Here is a 19930-nt window from a genome sequence, read left to right on the forward strand (position 1 = left end):
CTGCAGGACTGTAATATAATATTTGAATTATTTTGACTATAGCTTGGCTGAATACTCGATTATGTGAAAATCCATATTCCCCATATAATGAAGGCTTTAATTTCAACATATAATCAGCACTGGGTAATAATCACTCGTACCTAAACCTTAACTTATAGCTCGTGGATGGAAGTGCACCAACAAAAACTCTGAAACTGGGGATTTCTGAAGCACACACCCATATCAGGTTACTAACAACTCACTTTTAATCATTACGTCATGTTCATATTTTCGATTCTAGGACATCAAACGTGCACTTTTTTTGTCTAAATGTGATGGACCTTTGTCGAATGTTTCAAAGAACCGCTCGTTTCCTTCTTTACTTGCTAAAAGACCTACTGGCATGTAAGCTAGTCAAAGTTAGTCAAATAAAAATGTGAAAAATTATGTTTTTTGTAGCAATAACGAATTAATTTTCTTACGTTCTTCCACTACTGAAAGCAGTACCAATAACACTGGAGTGTATCGATGCCCCAGTTAAGACCTGAAGCCTGTTTAACACCAGGTTTTCGGTAAACATCCCTAGCCCCATGTCTACTGATTCTACATGTTAATACCTGCTTACAGAGATTAGTTTGACAGACAGCTATGAAAAGATGAACTAGAAGCTAGCACGTTGACTTAATGTTACTGGTAGTTGCTAACAGTTAGAGGACATTACTCGTTTCATGTCTCTTTTTTGTGATCAGGATAATTATGCTTCATTTCCTCACCGAGGTTTTAAACGCTGACATGCTTTGACATTAAGGGAATGAAGAACACTTGCTTAAATCTTTCAGGAGCTTATAGGGTCACCTGAACTTGCAGGCATCACATCACAGGTATTAAAAAAAATGTAAAAAATCTGATGAAATTAATAAATAAAGTGTGATTCTAACTATTAGATTCTTTCTGTTTTGGAGAGAGTTTAAAGCAGAAAAGGGTCAAACGTACAACGACGACTCATAGAACGTCAGTGTGTTACTCACAATTGTTGCTTATCAGTGCAGATGGTGAAGCCCCAGCTGTGAAAAGAGGGAAGAGACAGTTCAGACTTGGAAATTTGGATTCTGCAAATCTAAATTTGCAATTTCCTGCATACTGGTATAATTGAAAAACAGGGTTCACAAGTTTCTCTAAAAGAAACGGTGAACGTTCAAAAATCCCACTTCACATAAACAACTTTAAACAACTTGAGAAAGTACTGTAAAGATAGTAGAAGGTCAAAACCTTTTCACGAACATCCAAAGAGGAAAGAGAGTTCCCAGCAAACACTGGGTGCCAAACAGTGGAATTAATTAAGCTAATTAGTGCAGTTTCAGCCCACATGTTTATGCATGAGCAGACATCAATATGCTCTGGGCCAAACTGTACAATACACAGAGCACACGCTGTTCACCTATAAGCCTTAAAGTATATTTTGTTAGGAGGGCTGCAAAAGACACAGAACTTCTGACATGCTGGAGCGGTGAGCGAATCTGCTGGGGGTAAAAACAGATGATCGCACGAACACGGTTTACTGCGCCAAGCTGCGGTATTAGCTAAAAGGAACGACCCTCTTCCCACACGCCACCATTTCCATGCACTCAAAAGCCTATCGATACACGGACACGTGTGCGCTTCGGTGTAAATTAACCTGCGCGGGGGTAACATAAGGTGAAAAGACCACCTTCCTAGAGAATGCGCTTTCCTCAAAAACCTTTGCAGCAGCAGCTGAAAAGAAGCAGAAAAGTAGGGAGAAGAACAAAGCGAAGAGAGAGAGAGGGGTTGGAGAGAGCCAGCAGCCTGGAGCACCACTCCTGTGAGTGAGGGCAGCAGATCCAGCCCAGCAGTAGGCCGCTCACAAATAGACCTCAACCTAATGAGGTACTGGAGCGCTGCCTCTTCCTAACCCTCTCACTACGACTCTCTCCATTCTCCTCAGCACTCTGTCTTTATTTCTTTATTCGCTGTATGACTTCTCCCACAGCCCACTCAACAGTATATGATACCAGCCTGCATCTTTCTGCATCTCTCCCTCTTTTCCCTCATCTCTCCGTCTCCCACTCCTGCTCTCTTATCCGGGTTTCCTCGCCCTGAAGGACTTCGTAATGCAGACAATCGTTGTCTGGGGTCATTTCTCACTTTTTTTTTTGTTCGACTCGACAGTCCGACACGGGGAAAATTATGAGGAATTATAATCGCGCGATGTGAAATATAGAATAAATGTCCTCTTTGTTTGACCAACAAGAAATGCTGCGGCGCTGCATGTGTCATCAATTCCAATAACAGAGGATCATTAAAATAAAACAGTGGCGGCAATGTTTTTCTACTTGCGGGAACCGAGTTTAATAATTTGTATTTGTTAAAACGCAATTACATTTAATCAATTTCATTACAGTGAAAAATAAGATGGGGTCAGGAGGGTCTTGGGCATGGATGTCAAACATAAGGCCTGAGGGCCAGAAATGGCCTGGGAACGACTCTAATTCGGCCCCACTGGATGCATTTGGAAAATGTAAAGCTAGGCATAAGTGTTTTTACTTTTAGTTAGAAGTGTTGCAGCTTTTCATACTAACAAAGACCTCTCGTAATAGATAAACAATTAAATAACAGAAACATTCCTGTCTTTTCACTATTGACTATAAAAATGTCTGTTTTCGGTTTTATTTGTTTTTCACAATCGGTCCACAGAAATAAGGACATTTTCTACGAATTAACAGAAGCTTTCTGTTTTATAATAACAGGACCATCTGGGCATTGAGCTGCCAGGATTTAGTCCTGTAATTTTACACATTTACTTCTTACAATTTAAGACTGAAAGATTTCAGATTACAGCAGCATTTCTTTATCATGTGGAAAAACTGTGAAGTACTGTTGAAATTGTCCTTGTTCACATATTAAAATATGTCAGGGACTAATGTGTAGTTAAACTTCTTTACAGTGACAGAAAGGAGAGTTTCACTGGTCCCATTTAAGATTAAAGTCAGGTGTATGTGACCCACGATGTAAAATCAGTTTGACATCCCTGATTTTAGGGGAGGGGTGGGTGGCAAAACTTTGAGGGTCGAGGAAGGGAAAGAGGAAATACAGCGTCACTTCCAAGAGGACTGATTTGGTAAGAATGTACACATGTGTGGAGGGAGGAAGAGGACTCAAATGCAGACACTTGGAATTAAACTATAATTTTAAAAAATGTGAGACGTTTATTTGTGGCTTGGAAATACTACAAAATGGCACAAAAACGCAGATGCACACTGACGGGAAACTAACTAGAACTGGGAAAAACTAAATGCTAAACACAAAAGACAAAGAACAAAACCTTGAACATGATTAAAAATCTGAACATGGAAAAACCTGCAAATATAGAGGCATCGAAAAATGACAAGAACTCAACAAATGACTTGACAAGGACTAAATGAAAACACACAGACTAAATGCGCATAGGAGGTGATCAGGGGAAGTGGAAATACATGGGGAAACAGCTGATTAGAGTCAACATAATACCCAATGAACATGTGACACCAGACCTCTTCAAAATAAAACAGGAAACATAATGAGACGCAGAAACACATGAAGGGCGAGGGAGACTTAAACACAGGGGTGAAGACACAAGGGGATTCGAATAAACAAACTTTAACAGGGCAACATGGGCAAAATAGAAATGAACTTAGAGAAGCTAATGAACTTTAACATAAACCATAAACATAAAAATATATTAAAACTCAAAACGCTGGATCGAATGATCGTGATTGTGACAATGCAGCATCCGTTTTTGGTAAAGATGACTCACCCACATGCAAATATGCCAGAAAAATGTCCACGGGGGGGTTCGGAAAAATCATAAAATCTGCTTTGTATTTGTTGCCTGACCCCGGTGACACAGGCAGTTGTGTCTGCGATTCAGCAGAGAATTTGTGCCACTGTTGTTTTACCGGTGGAAGAGAGAAAGCGACCTGTGTTTTTTCGGTAAAATCTCTGAGGCAATGAAGGCCCTTCGGTGGCGGAACAATTACACAATGGTGCAAATTAATAAATGCACATTAGCGGCACAACACAGGACTTCACCACAGGCTGGAAGGCAGAACATCCATTTTCCTGGAATTATACAGGCTGCAGAAGATGCTTTACTCTATGTTATGACTAAAACCTATTCCGCTATTCCAAATTAGTTTTGTCCATTTGCAGCTGTAATTTTATCAGCAGAGATGCGGATGCATTTCACTTAAACAGTCAAAGAACCAAAACATAAAAAAATAAAATCTCCCACGGTGTACTATTTACATTTTTGCTTCTAGGCATTTTGTCCTGTGGTTTTAAGGAAGTGGATTTGTGTTTTCTCCCCAGTTTATTGCTCGCTTTAAACAACCTAGCATCAGGTATTAAAAGCAGTGCTTTCACATTAATTCCACTGCAGCTGTACTCGCTAATCAACAGTGAAGATGAAAACTAACAGCATGCACCAAATCAAGACGTGTATACACGACTGCGAATTGGGAAGTTTACATTATTCCAGTACAGGAGAAAAAAAAAAAGGGTACATCCTTCTCTCAATCGTATAATTTTAAGGAGGATGTTTTATTATACAGGATGTGTGAGTGCTGCTTACTTGGTTGGAGGTTTGAGCCTCTTCTTCAGGCCCAGGTAACACTTCACATCCTTCAGTGGGATTGTTTTCTCGGCTTTAGCGCTCTGCAAAACCAAACCAAACACACTTTGAGCAGGTAAGGTGGCACAGCAAAGACTGCATTCAGCAACAAACACAGAGACACTCATGGCCATTTTTATAGGTACACCTGTTCAGCTACTTGTCAATGCAAATATCTAATGAGCCAATCATGTGGCAGCCACTCAATTTATTTAAGCATGTAGATGAAACTGAGCAACAGAATGAAGAATAAAGGTAGTTTAAGTGATTTTGAATGGTACCACACATGCTGGTCAGAGTATTTCAGACACTGCTGATCTGCTGGGGATTTTTCCCCCCCCCAACCATCTCTAGGGTTTACAGAGAATGGTCTGGAAATGAGAAAATACCAATATAACACGAGCGGCAGTTCTCGGGAAAAAAACGACGTCTTGATGTCAGAGGTCAGAGGAGAATGACCAGACAGCTTTGAACTGATAGGAAGGAAACAGTAGCTCAAATAGCCTCTCTTTATGGACATGAGCATCTCTGAATAGACAACACATTGAACCTTGAGGCACATGAAGACCCAACCAGTGACAGTTAACATTGAACAATAAAATGTGGAAAATGTTGCCTGGTCTGATAAGTGTCGATGTTACAGTCACATGGTAGGGTCAAACATCCTCCACAGTCACCAGATCTTAATCCAACACAGCACCTTTGGGATGTGGTGGAACAGGACATTCACATCATGAATGTTAAATATGCACCAAATGTGTGATGATGCCATGTCAACATGGGGCAAAATCTCTGACTTAAGGCAGTCCTGAAGGTAAAAAGGAGTCCAGGTCGGTACCAGCGAGACGTGCCTAATAAAGTGGCCAATGGGTGAACACTCTGTTCCTGAGTGATGGTGTTGAATAATGGTCAGGAAAGTGTTACTGCAGAACATAGACAATGGCACAGCAGAGCTCACCTTTGACATTTTGGATATAAAACCTCCTTCTTTTCTAATATTAGCAGGAACCTTTGTCATAATTCGTGTATAAATATTTGAGTTCTGGGCCAAACCGTGTTTTGTGAGGTCACTGTGACCTCGAACTATCAAATCAGTTCGCTTGAGTCTAAGAGAAAGCTTGCACCATACATGATTAAATTCCCTCCAGGTCCTCCCAGGATGAAGCGCTCAAAAGGATGAGACGGACGTGAGGCCAGAATGTGAGGTCGCATGTACCTTGACCTTTGACAACCGTAATCTAATCAGTTTTTCCTCAAGCCAAAGTGAATGCTTATGTCAAATTTTAAGAATCCCCTCTAGGAATTCGACATATGTCGGATTCAAGACGATGGGCGGATGGTCAGATGGACTGACGGATGGACCAAAACATGATGCCCCCGACTGCCAGCTATCACCAGAATGGAGGCGTACAAAGGAAAAACTGCATATTGTTTGGAATAATTATCTAAATTCAAGGGGGAGAAATAATTAAATTTACTGAAATAATTAAAACTACAATAAAATGCCAACAAGTGCCATTCCACAGAATCGCAACACAAATCATTACCGGCAAAAACCTCTTCTTCCAACTGACAAAGAACAAAGTGAAAGAGAACAAAGCGAGCGAAATCAAAGTTGTAGCTTTGCCTCTGACACCTACACATCACAACCCACCACACATTCAGTGTTTCATCCAGCATAATCTGCACTAAGTACAGACCTGGCAGTAATTGCAGAGGCCAAGGAATATCAATTAAGTTCCAGTAACACTTCTAATTTCCCCTGCATTTATGCAGTAATTAGCTACTCTGGTGCGACCTTAAAATAATTAAATAAATAAATGAAGCTTTCAGTGAAAGTACACCTCCCCGTACACACAGCGCCAACCTTATCCATTTCCCCCTCCCACCTACCCCTCACCACCCAAGCCTACTGCCAGAACTACTGCACCCCCATCAATTATTAACACTTCTTCACACTCCTTTACGAATCCTATGTTTCTGCAGAAATGTGCTGAGAGGAAAAGCCCTCTAGGGAGCTCGGTCCTGCTGGTCGTCTCTCAAGCACGCGTCGCATTCTTTCCCTTTTTTAAAAAATTTTCCTTCTTAATTTGAAAATTTGGAACCTTGAGACAAACACGTTGCCGGGGAGACGAAGCGCAGACCGGCTGGATTTTTGGTCTGTTTCGGTCGTAGTCGTATCGGCTCCATTCAAACACATTTCGGCTTTCTTGAGCAGCTCCATAACCTTTTAAATTACCCCGGGATTAATGGCGCACTCTGTTCGCCGGAGACACTGTGTTTCCATGGCGGCGAGTGTTTGCTGTAAATGTGACAGCAGATTAAGGCGAAAGTGTACTTACTTTGATATCCCTGTAGAGCAGCAGCTTCTCTGAATGAAGCACAACATACTTGTCCTGAAATTTGTGCCCTGACAGCAGTTTGGAGCATCCGTCACTGAACTTCAGATAGTTGCCTTTCAGAAAATGCTTCTGATCTGTTGTGAAACAGGGAAACGCTGTATTGGAAAACAGAGAATTCAAGGGGTTCTGGGTTCGCTCACAAATCTGTTGACCTGTATTTATTTTTAATGAATGCTTTTAATTCAGTAAAATATATGCAGGTTTAGTTTGATACTACCACCACACAAGCTGCACATTTTGTCCAAACTAAACTAAAACTGTACTCACTGAAGGGCATCTACCTGTTACTGTGTCTGCCTGCTCCAACTACATATCCATTCACTTTAGCTAACAAACTGTAACATGTTTGCATCTATAACCACGCACAAGTTTGAATTTTGGGGGATACAGTCAAATATATACATTACTTTTATCCATCACTATTTAATTACTTAGCTAACCACCTGTAGTTATTGTCCACTGTAATTTCATATACCTATATCCTTTTATGTAACACTTACAGCTCTAACACCATCAACTGTAATTAAATACATTGTACTTGTTTTTAAATGTCTCATTTATTCATTTATTTAGTGCAATGGTTTATTTATTTTACTGCTTTATTTTTAGCTGCCATTTTTACTCTGTTTAATTTTCATCAAACTATTTCCTAGAACTGAAAGTACCTGGCCTATCAACTGCTTTAGCTTGATGTTTAGACCACTTATTAATTGTGGCTAATAGCAACAACACGGTTAGCATTAACTTCAAGCTATACTTACTTACCGTCTGAATTGATTTGAATACAGCTTTAAATAATTTCCTTACATCACCCCTCCACCACCGTGCTTCACAGCTGGTATGAGGTGTTTGTGCTGATATGCAGTGTTTGGTTTCCTTCAAGTATTGTGCTGTGTATTATGGTCAAACATTTCCACTTTGTCCAAAGAACAGAAGTTTTGTGGTTTGTTTCGATGCAACTTTATAAACCTAAACTATGCTGCCATGTTCTTTTATGAGAAAAGGGGCATCCTCTACCGAACCTGAAAACAGGCCATGCTCGTTGAGACTTTTTCTAAATGTTCTTTCATGAACTTTAACATTTAACAAGCTAATTGACTCCTGTAGAGTCTGACATTTAGCCCTTGAATGTTTCCACTTGTAAATAATCTAATAATCTCTCACTCTAGAATGATGGACTTCAAATTGGTTGGAAATGTCTTTATAACCCTTCCCAGAATGATGGGCAGCAACAATTGCTTCATTAAGATCGTTTCTGCTTAGCATTTTGTTAACACGCATCTGTTTGCTTCAGACCAGCAAACTTCAAGACTTCTGTTTTACCTTTCAATGCTCACACTTGCCGATGATGAGATGGTCAAGTGCACTTGATTAGCAGCACATGGCTGATACTTAACTATAACTAAAATACTTTCTATGAAAGCAGTAAGACTTAGTTTTCTGGCTTTTTAAATAAATAAAGACACTTTTTGAGTTGTTCTTCATCAAAGCGTGTATGCACCCAATCTCAAAGCCTTCATTCATGTCCTGATATGCTAATCCAGGGGTAGGTAACTCCAGGCCTCCAGTGCCGGTGTCCTGCAAGTTTTAGATGCGTCCTTGATCCTACACAGTGATTCAAATTGCTAAATTACTAAAGGACACCTGTCTGACTGCTGAAGTTCTCCAGAGGCCTGGAACTAATCATTTGATTCAGGTGTGTTGACCCAGGGTGAGATCTAAAACCTGCAGGACACCGGCACTTCAGGCCTGGAGTTGCCTACCCCTGTGTTAATCATACAATTTCATTACTTTTATGAACAAATACTATGAACAAAAGTGTTGTACTTGTACTACCCTGGAGTAAAAGCACAAAAAAGCACAACATGGCTGGGTATTATGAGTTTAAACTAAACTATTATAATATAAAAAACTGTCATCAATAAATGAACAAATGAGCTGTTGAGGAATAATGATGATCTGAGAAATAGTAATGCTGGATAACAAGATATGGAACAGCTGCTTCTTCTTTTGTAACATCTACAGCATACTCTACCTTCCCCAAGAAGTTTGAAACCTACAAACTTCTTTATAACAAGAAAAGCAGAGCTGGGGTAGTCCAAGGAGCTCCACTCCAACACCTGCTCAAGAATCTTCTCACTGTGGTGCAACGGTCGCTCTGTTAAAAGAAATACATGAATTAATTAATAATAATTTAGCTCAGAAACAGAGAAATGATTAAAGCTAAAGTATGGCTTTGTCTGAAGATAAAGTGGTCGCAAAAGTCTTTTGTGTTCTCTGATCTCACACGAATTATAAACACACAAAACAAAACCACATCATAAAATCCATGACAAACTCCAGTTAGCTAAATAACAAAATTATGTTGTTTCCCCCCCAGTTTCATCACAGAACAGATTAAATTATCTACAGCATATCAGGGCCTGATTATAAAAACACACTCATGTGCAAAATAGACCTATTATCTCTTCTTAATTGGCGAACAGGGTACATGCTATCAGCCAAAAAAAGGAAGATAATTTGTGTACCACCACCCCTGCTCCGATGCTTCCATCTCTACACTCCCCTGTTTTTCATAACCAAAGGAGGTTTTAAAATAAATAAATAAAGGGAGGAAGGGGAAAAAAAGAGCCACAATGGCATAACCTATTCATAACAGTGGGCTTATCTTCTCCCTGGAATCTCTGCAGGCCCAGGCCATGGAATTAGTTCCTCATTTCCCCACAAATATTAGCTCCCCTTTTCTGCTTATTGTCCTCGATAACAGTGTTTATCGGTAGCTATATTCCAAAATGGCTAATTAACGCACTTCCCCTCCCTCCTTTATGCTTTTACGAGCAAAACCTGTCACGCTACCGCCTTCGAAATCGCTTAACTATTTACTGTTCCACAGACATATTGTTTTGGCATAGAAAATATGCTGAACCTTCAGCAAATATATTCAGTATTCAACACACCTTCATTTTTAGAAGAGGACGGCTCGTCCTCTGTAACTTTGTGAAGAGCAAAACAAACACAAGAGTGAGGTGTAAACTTTCAGTGAACTGCTCCGTGACGTGCACGGGGGAGCGCAAGCTAAGCAACTTCGTGACAAAGCTCAACTTCGTCTGTAGGCCCCCGCCCCGTTCTTGACGTATACCGCGTTATGATCAAATGCAGCACGTGTAGTGCGTGAGGCGGCCTCCGTGCATATTAATGCAGGGTGAGGTGGGTCATCTTTCTAGGTTGATCATGCAGGAAAGATGAAGGCAATTTATGACGTATGACGGTAAGGATGATTCATTTATGTGCATATCAAACTGACGATGCTTGGCTAATTTCCCTGCGTGCTGCCGCGTTCACAGGCGCTGGTTCATTAGAGATAGCATAATCTCTCACCAGGTCCTCGGATACGAGGAAGTGTGATCTTTGTATGTGCCCCTAAATGGAAATGGCCACTTGAAAGGTGATGCAATGTTAATTGGACCGACGGAGAACGTGACGGCAGAAAAGTTTAGAGGGAAACTTTCATTTCATTTATAACGTAAGTTCACATTTTACTCGAAAAATTTGGAGGTCACACAGAAAAAGTGTCCTTTAGTTGTAATGCAGCAGGTGTATAAAAGTTTTAGCAGTCTGGAGTCAAAGCCAAATGATAGCACTGAGGAATGAAAGCAGAAGCTGGGTTAAAAGAAAAAGATGGGAAATTGCATATGATAATAACATCCATAGCATGTGTAAATTACCTCGTGACATTAACCGACGTTAATGTCAAAGGCAAAAGTCTTTACAAAGATCAGTGCGCATAAAAACTTCTGTCTTTCTGAATGTAGCATTTCAGTTAAAGAATAAATGACCTTTTCATCCCAACAAAAAGTACTTATTGCTAAAGAGGTGCTTCTTCAGTATTAGGCTATTTCCTTCAGATGGATTTTAAGAAGTCGCAATTAGTGAAGTGTTGCTGCACAAGTTTGGATAATCTGAGGGAAAGAGCTGTATGTTATATTTAAAAGCGGATTAAAGTAACAGACAAGTTACAGTGGAGTGAGGTTCAATAGTTAGAGACATATTATACTCATTTCTAGCTGAATGCTTTTATTCTTGGGCTCTGTTGGGCCTTGATAAAGCCCCCTTAGATCGTCTACAATTTAAATCAAGCCCAACAAGAAACAGACATAAAATCTGATGATTGGCTAATTTCCCAGTGTGCACGGGTGTGTAAGTAGGTAGTGACTTCTCAAGCTATTACTCATGCCCACGCCATGTCTGCATACTGTGCTACATGTGCCGCACATAGTGACAAACTATGTGACTGCACCATTTACAAATCACAGCAAACCTCAGTATATATGCTGATGGCAAATATATACTGGCAAACCAACCAAGACTAAAAAATAAAATAAAAACTAAAAGTGACTTGTAAATAAGGCAGCAAATAAAAATACCTTCAAGTAAGTCGAGGACAAAAAAGCTTGCTTTCTATGCTTACTTCACAGGAAAAATAAACTTATGACTCATGACTTCGACACATTAAAGTGAAAAATAACAAAAAAGGACAATCTCCTTCTCACTAGGAAAGGCTGTTGGTTTGAAATGTTTCACATTCAACGAAATTACAAGTAGCTGCTACAATCAATCGACATTGCGCAGGTAGGAGGCAACCAGTCTCAAAACAGTCTCCAAATAAGAGCAACTTGTCTGGGATGTGTCTCTGTACAACAGGGAAACAGGAAATTGCCAAACTAACAGTAGACTTATTCTGTCTTATTATATGGAGTTTTTTCTTCCTACTGTCGCCAAGTGCTTGCATATTATCACATTGCAATGCCTAAGATAAAGTCCATTGGTATATTCAAACTCCTGTGAGTTTTTTGTGAAAATACTCAAACATTTCTAAGAAGGAAGTTTAGTGGTTAGTAACCTGACATACCTAGCTCTCCATTTTCAATGACTTCAAAGGTGGTCCAAAAGTCGTCGGCGTTAACGGCGACGTTCCTCATATTCAGCGCCGTTTCTGCAAGCTCAGTGGGCCGCATGCTGGGGGAGACCTACCATAAATGCATAAAGGGAAACGATCACACAAAGTAAGCAAACTGTGGATATAAAAGGTTAGATCAGGGGTGGGCAATTCCTGGCCTCGAGGGCCGGTGTCCTGCAGGTTTTAGATCTCACCTTGGGTCAACACACCTGAATCACATGATTAGTTCGTTACCCTCTGGAGAACTTCAGGACATGTTGAGGAGCTAATTTAGCCATTTGAATCAGCTGTGTTGGTTCAAAAAACCTAAAACCTGCCCTCGAGGCCTGGAGTTGCCCACCCCTGGGTTAGATTATAAGCTCTGTGGATCAGTCTCGATGCCTTCAACCATCTTTGTCTTGAAAGAGCCTTTCACTGCTTAACCCTAGAACACTATCGCTGGGTGATTTACACCCGAGAAAATACATTTACATGATTTCTCTCTCCTGCAGCTGTTTGCGTGTCGAGGAGCCTGTGCCATCACCAGGGAAGTCTCAAATGTCCCAGGAATGGGTGGACCAAAGACCATCTTTCCAGAGTCATTATTTTGTTTTAGGAGTTTTATTTTTCATTTTGTTAGACATGGCACAGTTGAAAGTAAAAGAAGACCACTCTAATTTGTCACGTGTTGTCATATTTTGATATATTTGATTACTTTTCATTGGTTATATTATATCGGGTAAAAATCACCCGGCATTAGTGATCGTGTTACTATTTATAGCAATAGTGTTCTAGGGTTAACATGCACAACTATCCGACTCAGTTATGTACACAGCGCACAGTTTACATATTTGACTCTTTATGAACGGCACTGAACTAAGGAAATGCGTCACTTTCCTCCACAGAGACAAATGAAGAATTAATGTTAAACTGCGCTGCTTAGTGCTGCTCTGTAACTCTGTGCGCCCTTGGAGCCCTGCTGTCACCCTGTTAACAAACACAAAAACAATAAAAAAAAATCCTCCCTAACTTGCACAGGCCTATATGCCTCATAAAACGCAATTACTCAGACAATTAAGTCAAATGTCTCTTGATTAGTTCGTATGTGCGGTACTCCCATCAGGTTAAACCACGGACGTCTCGGCCCAATTCCATCATCCACCCTCGCCTCTCAGTCTTTCCACCCTCATCCTTTCTTCAGCTTCACCTGCCTCCATCCCCTTCCCCATTTTTTCACCTCACTACCAGGACCTTTGGGAAAGCAGGTGCACATACACACACAAATACACACCAGGAGCAGTACGGATATACACACTCTCACCTTGATTAAGCAGCATTTCTCTGGCTCTCTCTTCTCCAGGTATACCTCAAAGATCAAGTCCCCAGCCGGAGCAAACTGGGGAGGGAAAAACAGAGGCAAAAAGAGTCACATCAGCTGAATCCCAACATCGATGAAGCACGATTAATTGGAATCATTTTCTTCTAAATTTCTGCTCCTGTGTGGCATGAATGTAAATGGAGAGAAAGGCGAGAAATGGTTGGAGGATTTTTGAAAAAGCAAAGGTCGTTTTCAGAGCCGGAGGCAAACAGAATCCCGGTAGCGCTAATGGAATGCAAAACCCGGCTAAATAAAGAGAACATGTGTGAGACAGGCGCGCTCGGAAAGGTGGGAGAGAAAGACGAATGTTTCACCTACACCGCAACCGAAATGCTTTCCTCAGGTGTTAACTTTAAGTGTGCTGTCAGTTTAAAAATATTTTGAAGAAGCACCTAAAGATATTTTCATGTGTTATTATGGCAATGGAGAAAAAAAACAACACAAGTGTGAGAATGAACCCAGCAGAGAGAGAGATGGGTTTTCAGCCACTGACTTTTTTTTTGTATCCTTTGAGTCTTGCGCGAGTGAAATACCACCACACAAAAGAAAAGGAAATATGTTTATTCGGGGTAAAAGCCTTTACAAAATGCTGCTGTTTGGGAAGTGAAACCTGACATTTTTAAATCAGAATGCTATGTGTTTATTCACCTTTTTTTGTATACATTTATTTGAAAATGTAGGTGGTTTTAAAGGCAGATATTTACTCTGCTGGTATTCATATACAGCATATACAGTGATATCTATTCCCATGGCATACATCTGAACGCTGAACAAAACAGCTCTCGGTTGTCGTCATCGTTTCCAATCTTGACACAGCTCAGATTACACTAATCTCCAGCTATTCTGTTCTTGGGTCCTACTTGATTAGTTTCAAATGATTCACAGTTCAAAAATATTTATCTTATACTGGACCTCAGTGCAACCCCTCAGTTCATAAACAGCATTTACCCTTTGAGGCTACCCTCCATTTATACCAAGCCTCTTGTGTTTGGCTGTGCTTTACAAACAGAGTTTTAAGAAGCAGGTTTGTCGGGCTTCAGTCAGCTAAGAACAAGAAAATGAGGATATAATTAACACGAGCTCGTCAAAACTAGATGATCGAAGTTTGTAAAATGTTACCTAGTCTGATGAGCAGTGTTGGTCAAGTTACTCGAAAAAAGTAATCAGTAACTAATTACTGATTACTTCCCCCAAAAAGTAATCCCGTTACTTTACTGATTACTTATTTTCAAAAGTAATTAATTACTTAGTTACTTTTTAAATACACGATTTACAACCTGAATAGGTGATAAAGCGATAGATCTTTCAGCCCAATTCTACTTTTTCTGTATAATCCATCATACAAAATGTAATCAAATGGAAAAGTCTCTTTTTAAAACTTGTTTTATTAGTTTTAACTTTATGCATCAAGCAAAAATTAAATTATATGCCTTGAAGAAATTTGTTTAACATTTAAACCTATTTTCTGCATATTCCCGCATATAAAATAAAATTATTTTTTGTGTTTACACTCCCTCTTTCACATAGATGCAAGTAAAACACAGCAAAAAATCTTCTTGATGCATTCTCAATCATCCAGGAAAGTAAATCTCCAAAAGTTAATTCTGTTCATCTGGACGTAGCGTTTTGTGGGAGAAACATTTCATGAGAATTTGCATATTTATGATTAAGCAACTGACCTCCCAGCCCAGTGTTCCTTCAGTGGGCTGGTTTCAGTCATTATGCAAATGTACTGTTTATAAGATTTGGAAAAACCTGCAGTCAGCTGAGACTGAAGAAGTCACTTGGATGAGTGACGAAACGTTTCTCCCACAAAACTCTACGTCCAGATGAACAGAATCAACTTTTGGAGACAGCAAAAAATAAATAAAATCAAAGATTCAATGGCACTAAGTTCAGTCGTTCTTAAATCTATTTTCCCGTTTGGCAGGAGTAGAGCAGGCAGAGATTTGCCCGGTGCCATAGCGGTCATGTCGGTGGGAGGATCCGGGGGTTTCTCTGTGAATTTCACATTCCTGTCGCGGCTTGCTAGGTGCTTGCTCAGATTTGAAGGTAAATTTTTCCCTGTAGAAAGAAGTTTTCTTCCCACGCAGACTGTACAGCGGACACTATAACGTTTTTGTCAACTAAAACTTAAAGAAATGTCAGTACGTCCACGCTTTAAACGCTGCGTGGCCGTACTCTCTCCAACACTCCACATTATCCATTTTCGATCTACACACATCTGTTGCTGCCACGGACGTCGCACATGCTTACGTCGTTGTCATGAGGCACTCTCACAAACAAAATCATGATGGTTTAGTAACGCAGTAACGCAGGGTGCTTACGGGAAAGTAACAGGAATCTAATTGCAATAGTAATCCCTTACATCAGCGGTCCCCAACCACCACGGACCGGTTTATGCCCGACAATATTTTCATGGACTGGACTTTAAGGTGTCGCGGATAAATACAACAAAATAAAACTAGTACCGGTACCGAAAAAAAGAAGATTTATTCATAACACGTGTGAAAAGACCCAGGAAAACCGAGTTAACGATAAAAACGGTAACAAAATAACGCTGAAAACCGATAAAAACCCTGAAAACCAAACATTTCACACCTGAGCCTCAACTCTCGCGGCCCGGTACCAAACGACTCACGGACCGGTACCGGTTGGGGACCGCTGCCTTACATTACTTGTTACTTGAAAAAAGTAATTTGCTTACAGTAACATGTGACCAATGCGTTACTGTCCATCTCTGGTGGTGAACCTTCCCAGGAGTGACCAACCTACCAAAAATACTCCAAGAGCATCAATGGCTCATTCAGGAGGTCACAAAAAACGCAGAACATCTGAAGAACTGCCTCACTTGTCTCAGTTAAAGTCAGACTTCATGATTAAACCATAACAAAGACTCTGGGAAAAAATGGCATCCACTGGAAAGTTCCAAGAAGAAAACCACTGCTGACCAAAAAGAACACAAAGGCGCATCTCAAAAAACATCTTCATGATTCCCAAGACTTCTGGGAAATATTCGGTGGACTGATGAGACAAAAGCTGAACTTGTTGGAAGGCTTGATTCCTGTTACGTCTGGAGTAAAACTAACTAACTAAACAAACTAACGTACGTTCCTTAGTTGATGGAAATATGAGTTCTGTTCTCTACCAGGAAATCCATGTCTAATTCATGCCTTGAATCTGAAGAGCAGTTGGGTTATTGCAGCAGGACAATAATCCAGACACACCATCAGTCGACCTCTGAATGGCCTAAAAAAAAGAAACCCCAAAAAACAAAAACGAAGGTTCAGGAGTGGCCTAGTCAAAGTGTGGACTTAAACCTGTTTGAGATGCTTTGGTATGACCTTAAACAGCCTGTTCATGATGAAAAATCCTCCAATGTGTCTGAATTAAAGTAATTCTGCAGAATAGAGTGGGCCAAAATTCCTCCACAGTGATGTGAAAGACTCACTGCCAGTTATCACAAACGCTTGATTACAGTTTTTGCTGCCAAGGGTGGCACAACCAGTTATTAGGTTTAGGGGGCAATTATTTTTTCCACACAAGGCCAGGTAGGTTTGGATAGTTTTTCTCCCTTAATAAACAAAATCATCATTTAAAAACTGAATTTTGTGTTTACTCAGGTTGTTTTTGCGTAATATTAAAATTTGATTGATGATGTGAAACGTGCACGTTTCAGAAATAATCCCCGTAACTCTGACTTTCATTTTTCACTTGCAGAAACACAAAGAGAAGAAGAGAGTTTTCTAATTCAATGTAAGCTATGCAAAATTTTTAAAAAAAGAGTTTTTAAATCTGCCCGACATCAAAGAGGTCAAATTCCAAGTAATGTCTCGCTTGTCGGTACAAATCACAGCACCTTTCTCCAAGTGCTGGAGCTTTAATCCTCTGCTCATCAAATTAAAAAGCGGCAGTGTGAAAAACTAAAAAAGTTAAGTGAAAACGTGAAAATGAATTTATATTTTTGAGATACAGGGTCATAGCTATAGCACCTAATCTGGATTTCTGGCAATGCAGCGGGAGCAGTAATCTGTCTCAAGAGAATTAACAACTAAGTGGGCACGACAAGGGTTCTTTTTTCTTAGATATCTTGAAATTACAGTTACTTTTCTTTTGTCATTTTAATGTGCAGGTGAACTGAAGTCCATTATTGGCTTTGTGCTGGGAGAACTATCGCATTGAAAAGAGGGAAGGAAGCCACTTCTGACTCCTGTGGCCCTCAAATGACACAAAAATTACAGTCATTCAAACCAATGGAGCTAAAGCTGTAATTGTGAAAATGTCACACACAGATATGGGGCCATCTTGCTTTCCTCCTTCCCCTTCATTGTTGTGTATTGGGAGGAATACCGGGACCACTTTACAAACATTACAGCTGTGGGCTGCAAGATAATTAAAGGGGAAAAAACATGCTGATTACTGTAGAGAAAAGGAAAGGGAAGTTTAAATGTTTTAAAGGGTTTTAAGGAGATTATGGAGTAAAGAATGAAGCCATTTCTAATCTCTCTAACCAAAGCCGTCCTCGGCCTGGCTGTAAATGCAAGCATCGATTTTTCAAGTGGCACTTCGAATTTAAAAGGCATGACAATGTCTCGCACCTCATTATATCACTGATTTACTCACTCCCTAAGTCGAACTATACTATCCACTTGCTGGCTGTCTTCTTGCCATTCTTCCTTGAAGACGAAACAGATGAGGTCAGAACCTTCACCTGGAGGGCCCCGAGTCCTCTGAGACAATCGTCTTGTGGTTTTCGAGTAAAAACCCAAGAGCCATTTGTCCTGCAAAGCTTCTTATTCATACTTCAGCTTCTGCCTAGGCTACACACACAGTCGCTCAGTTTCTTCTTTAGACTACAGCCATGCTGGCTGACGCTGTTCAAAGCTCTTTATGATGAAGTGACATGAAAACTGGCATCAACACCCCGGTCAGTTTGGTGATTTATCTTACCCCCAATACTTTAGAAGCTATATTCCATTAGATTCAGTTGTACATTATACTTTAGTGCTAATTAACAAAGGTCAGCATGCTCTTATAAAAGTTTTTTGTGAAATCTACTCCTGTGTCTCAGGAGCTTTATTTAGCTGCTTCTCTTTTTAAAGGTTTCCTCGACTTTGCAGAGATGGAAGCAGCACCCACCCGTGCAGGATAAAAATTAATTCTCACATTCTTGAGTTTGTTGATTAATTCCACTCCAGAGGAATCTATAGACTGAATGTTGATGGTTTTTATAATAATGCAACATTATCCTGAAACAGTTGCTGTTTAGAAAAAAAACAGGATGAATGATGACCGTTGCATTTAATAGAGTTCTGCCCTTTTTGTAACAACCCAGAGCTGAAAAGCATTTTTTACCATTTTCAGATAGCCTGTTGAAAAAAAAAATGCAACTGAAGTGCTGTTTTTTACATGATGGCTTATGTAAAGCTGAGCCACACATCACTATAAATACACCCCATGCATACATAACCACAAGGGTGGCACTTATCTGTGGGTGGGAAATCTCATCTTTACCAACTTTTTCCATATTTCTAGAAGAGGAGTGCAAGTGGAAGGCGATTCTGCATAGCAAAGATCAATATTATGGACATTTCAGTTTACTGCTTTAAACTTTTCACCTTCGTATCAGGCACAGACCGACTTCAATTGCTCTTTAGCTTTTGCTCCACGGTCTGGCAGTGGCCTTTACAGCAAAGCCAGCGAGTGATCATGAACGATCAAACAGAGTCAGTAAAACGAGATGGTTAATGTAACATTAAATGACTTTAAGCAAAGTTTAACTTTGCTAAAATTTCAAATCATCCCTAAAATAAACATACCTATTATCTCCGCAGAGAAATGTTCTCCACGCTGACTTGTAATTACACTAAATAATTGCTCTTAATGAAAAAACTAATAACTTTCCTATTTTAAGACCTCCGAATTCACATCCAAAATCAAAACCTCATCCCAATTTTCACCTCCGACGGCTTTCTAATAGCACTTGCTTTCCACTGAGTAACTCTTTTGCCCCCGAGCAGCCGACGTTGTTGTGAAACCCTACGGACAAGGCTGAGGGAGGAAGGCAGGGGCAGAAAGGAGCGCTCATAAACAACTTATTTCAGATTTCAACAACAGCAGCGGCATGTGATTTCATCTTTTTTTTTTCCTCCACAGTTATCTGAACCAAATGTTTTTCTCGGCTGAGGCATCCAGGCATAAAGTACCTGCTGTAAAGGTTAACAGGAACAAAGCCCTTTTTCCTCACCCGCCTGCTCCTGCCTCTCCCTTCATTTCTGCCAGAAAACAGGAAACCTGTTCAAACGAATCCCACATTTTAGAGTCCCTGACGCACGCAGGCAAATCAATGCACACACACACACGCACACACACACTGAACACCCATTTGTGATTTCCATTCGGGTTCTGCGGGTCGACCTACTGTCGTGTCCTTCTTGTCGTTCCAGCGTGTGATGAAGCTATTCTCTCTCTCCATCTGTTGCACCTGGTCTTCACTGACCTGTTGAAAAAGCATCACAAAACACACACGCACACACACACACACACACACACACACACACACACACACA

The 19930-nt window shown here is 40.3% G+C and overlaps 1 protein-coding gene across 3 annotated transcripts in view; it reads right to left on the bottom strand.

Moving 5' to 3' along the window:
- Positions 1–19930, bottom strand: part of arap2 (ArfGAP with RhoGAP domain, ankyrin repeat and PH domain 2) — a 172886-nt gene that overhangs the window by 5546 nt on the left and 147410 nt on the right. For all 3 annotated transcript variants that reach the window (XM_042222247.1, XM_005925826.3, XM_014334712.2), the window contains exons 24-30: positions 19783–19860; positions 13305–13379; positions 11957–12074; positions 9083–9205; positions 6988–7121; positions 4607–4689; positions 1008–1043 (exon numbers count right to left, since the gene is read on the bottom strand). In XM_042222247.1, coding sequence (XP_042078181.1) covers positions 1008–1043; positions 4607–4689; positions 6988–7121; positions 9083–9205; positions 11957–12074; positions 13305–13379; positions 19783–19860 — 647 coding nt within the window. The remainder of the gene's footprint in view (positions 1–1007; positions 1044–4606; positions 4690–6987; positions 7122–9082; positions 9206–11956; positions 12075–13304; positions 13380–19782; positions 19861–19930) is intronic.

This window comes from Haplochromis burtoni, unplaced genomic scaffold (assembly GCF_018398535.1).
Source record: "Haplochromis burtoni strain Fernald_Lab_line unplaced genomic scaffold, NCSU_Asbu1 Contig_82, whole genome shotgun sequence".
In the NCBI taxonomy this organism is placed as follows: domain Eukaryota; kingdom Metazoa; phylum Chordata; class Actinopteri; order Cichliformes; family Cichlidae; genus Haplochromis; species Haplochromis burtoni.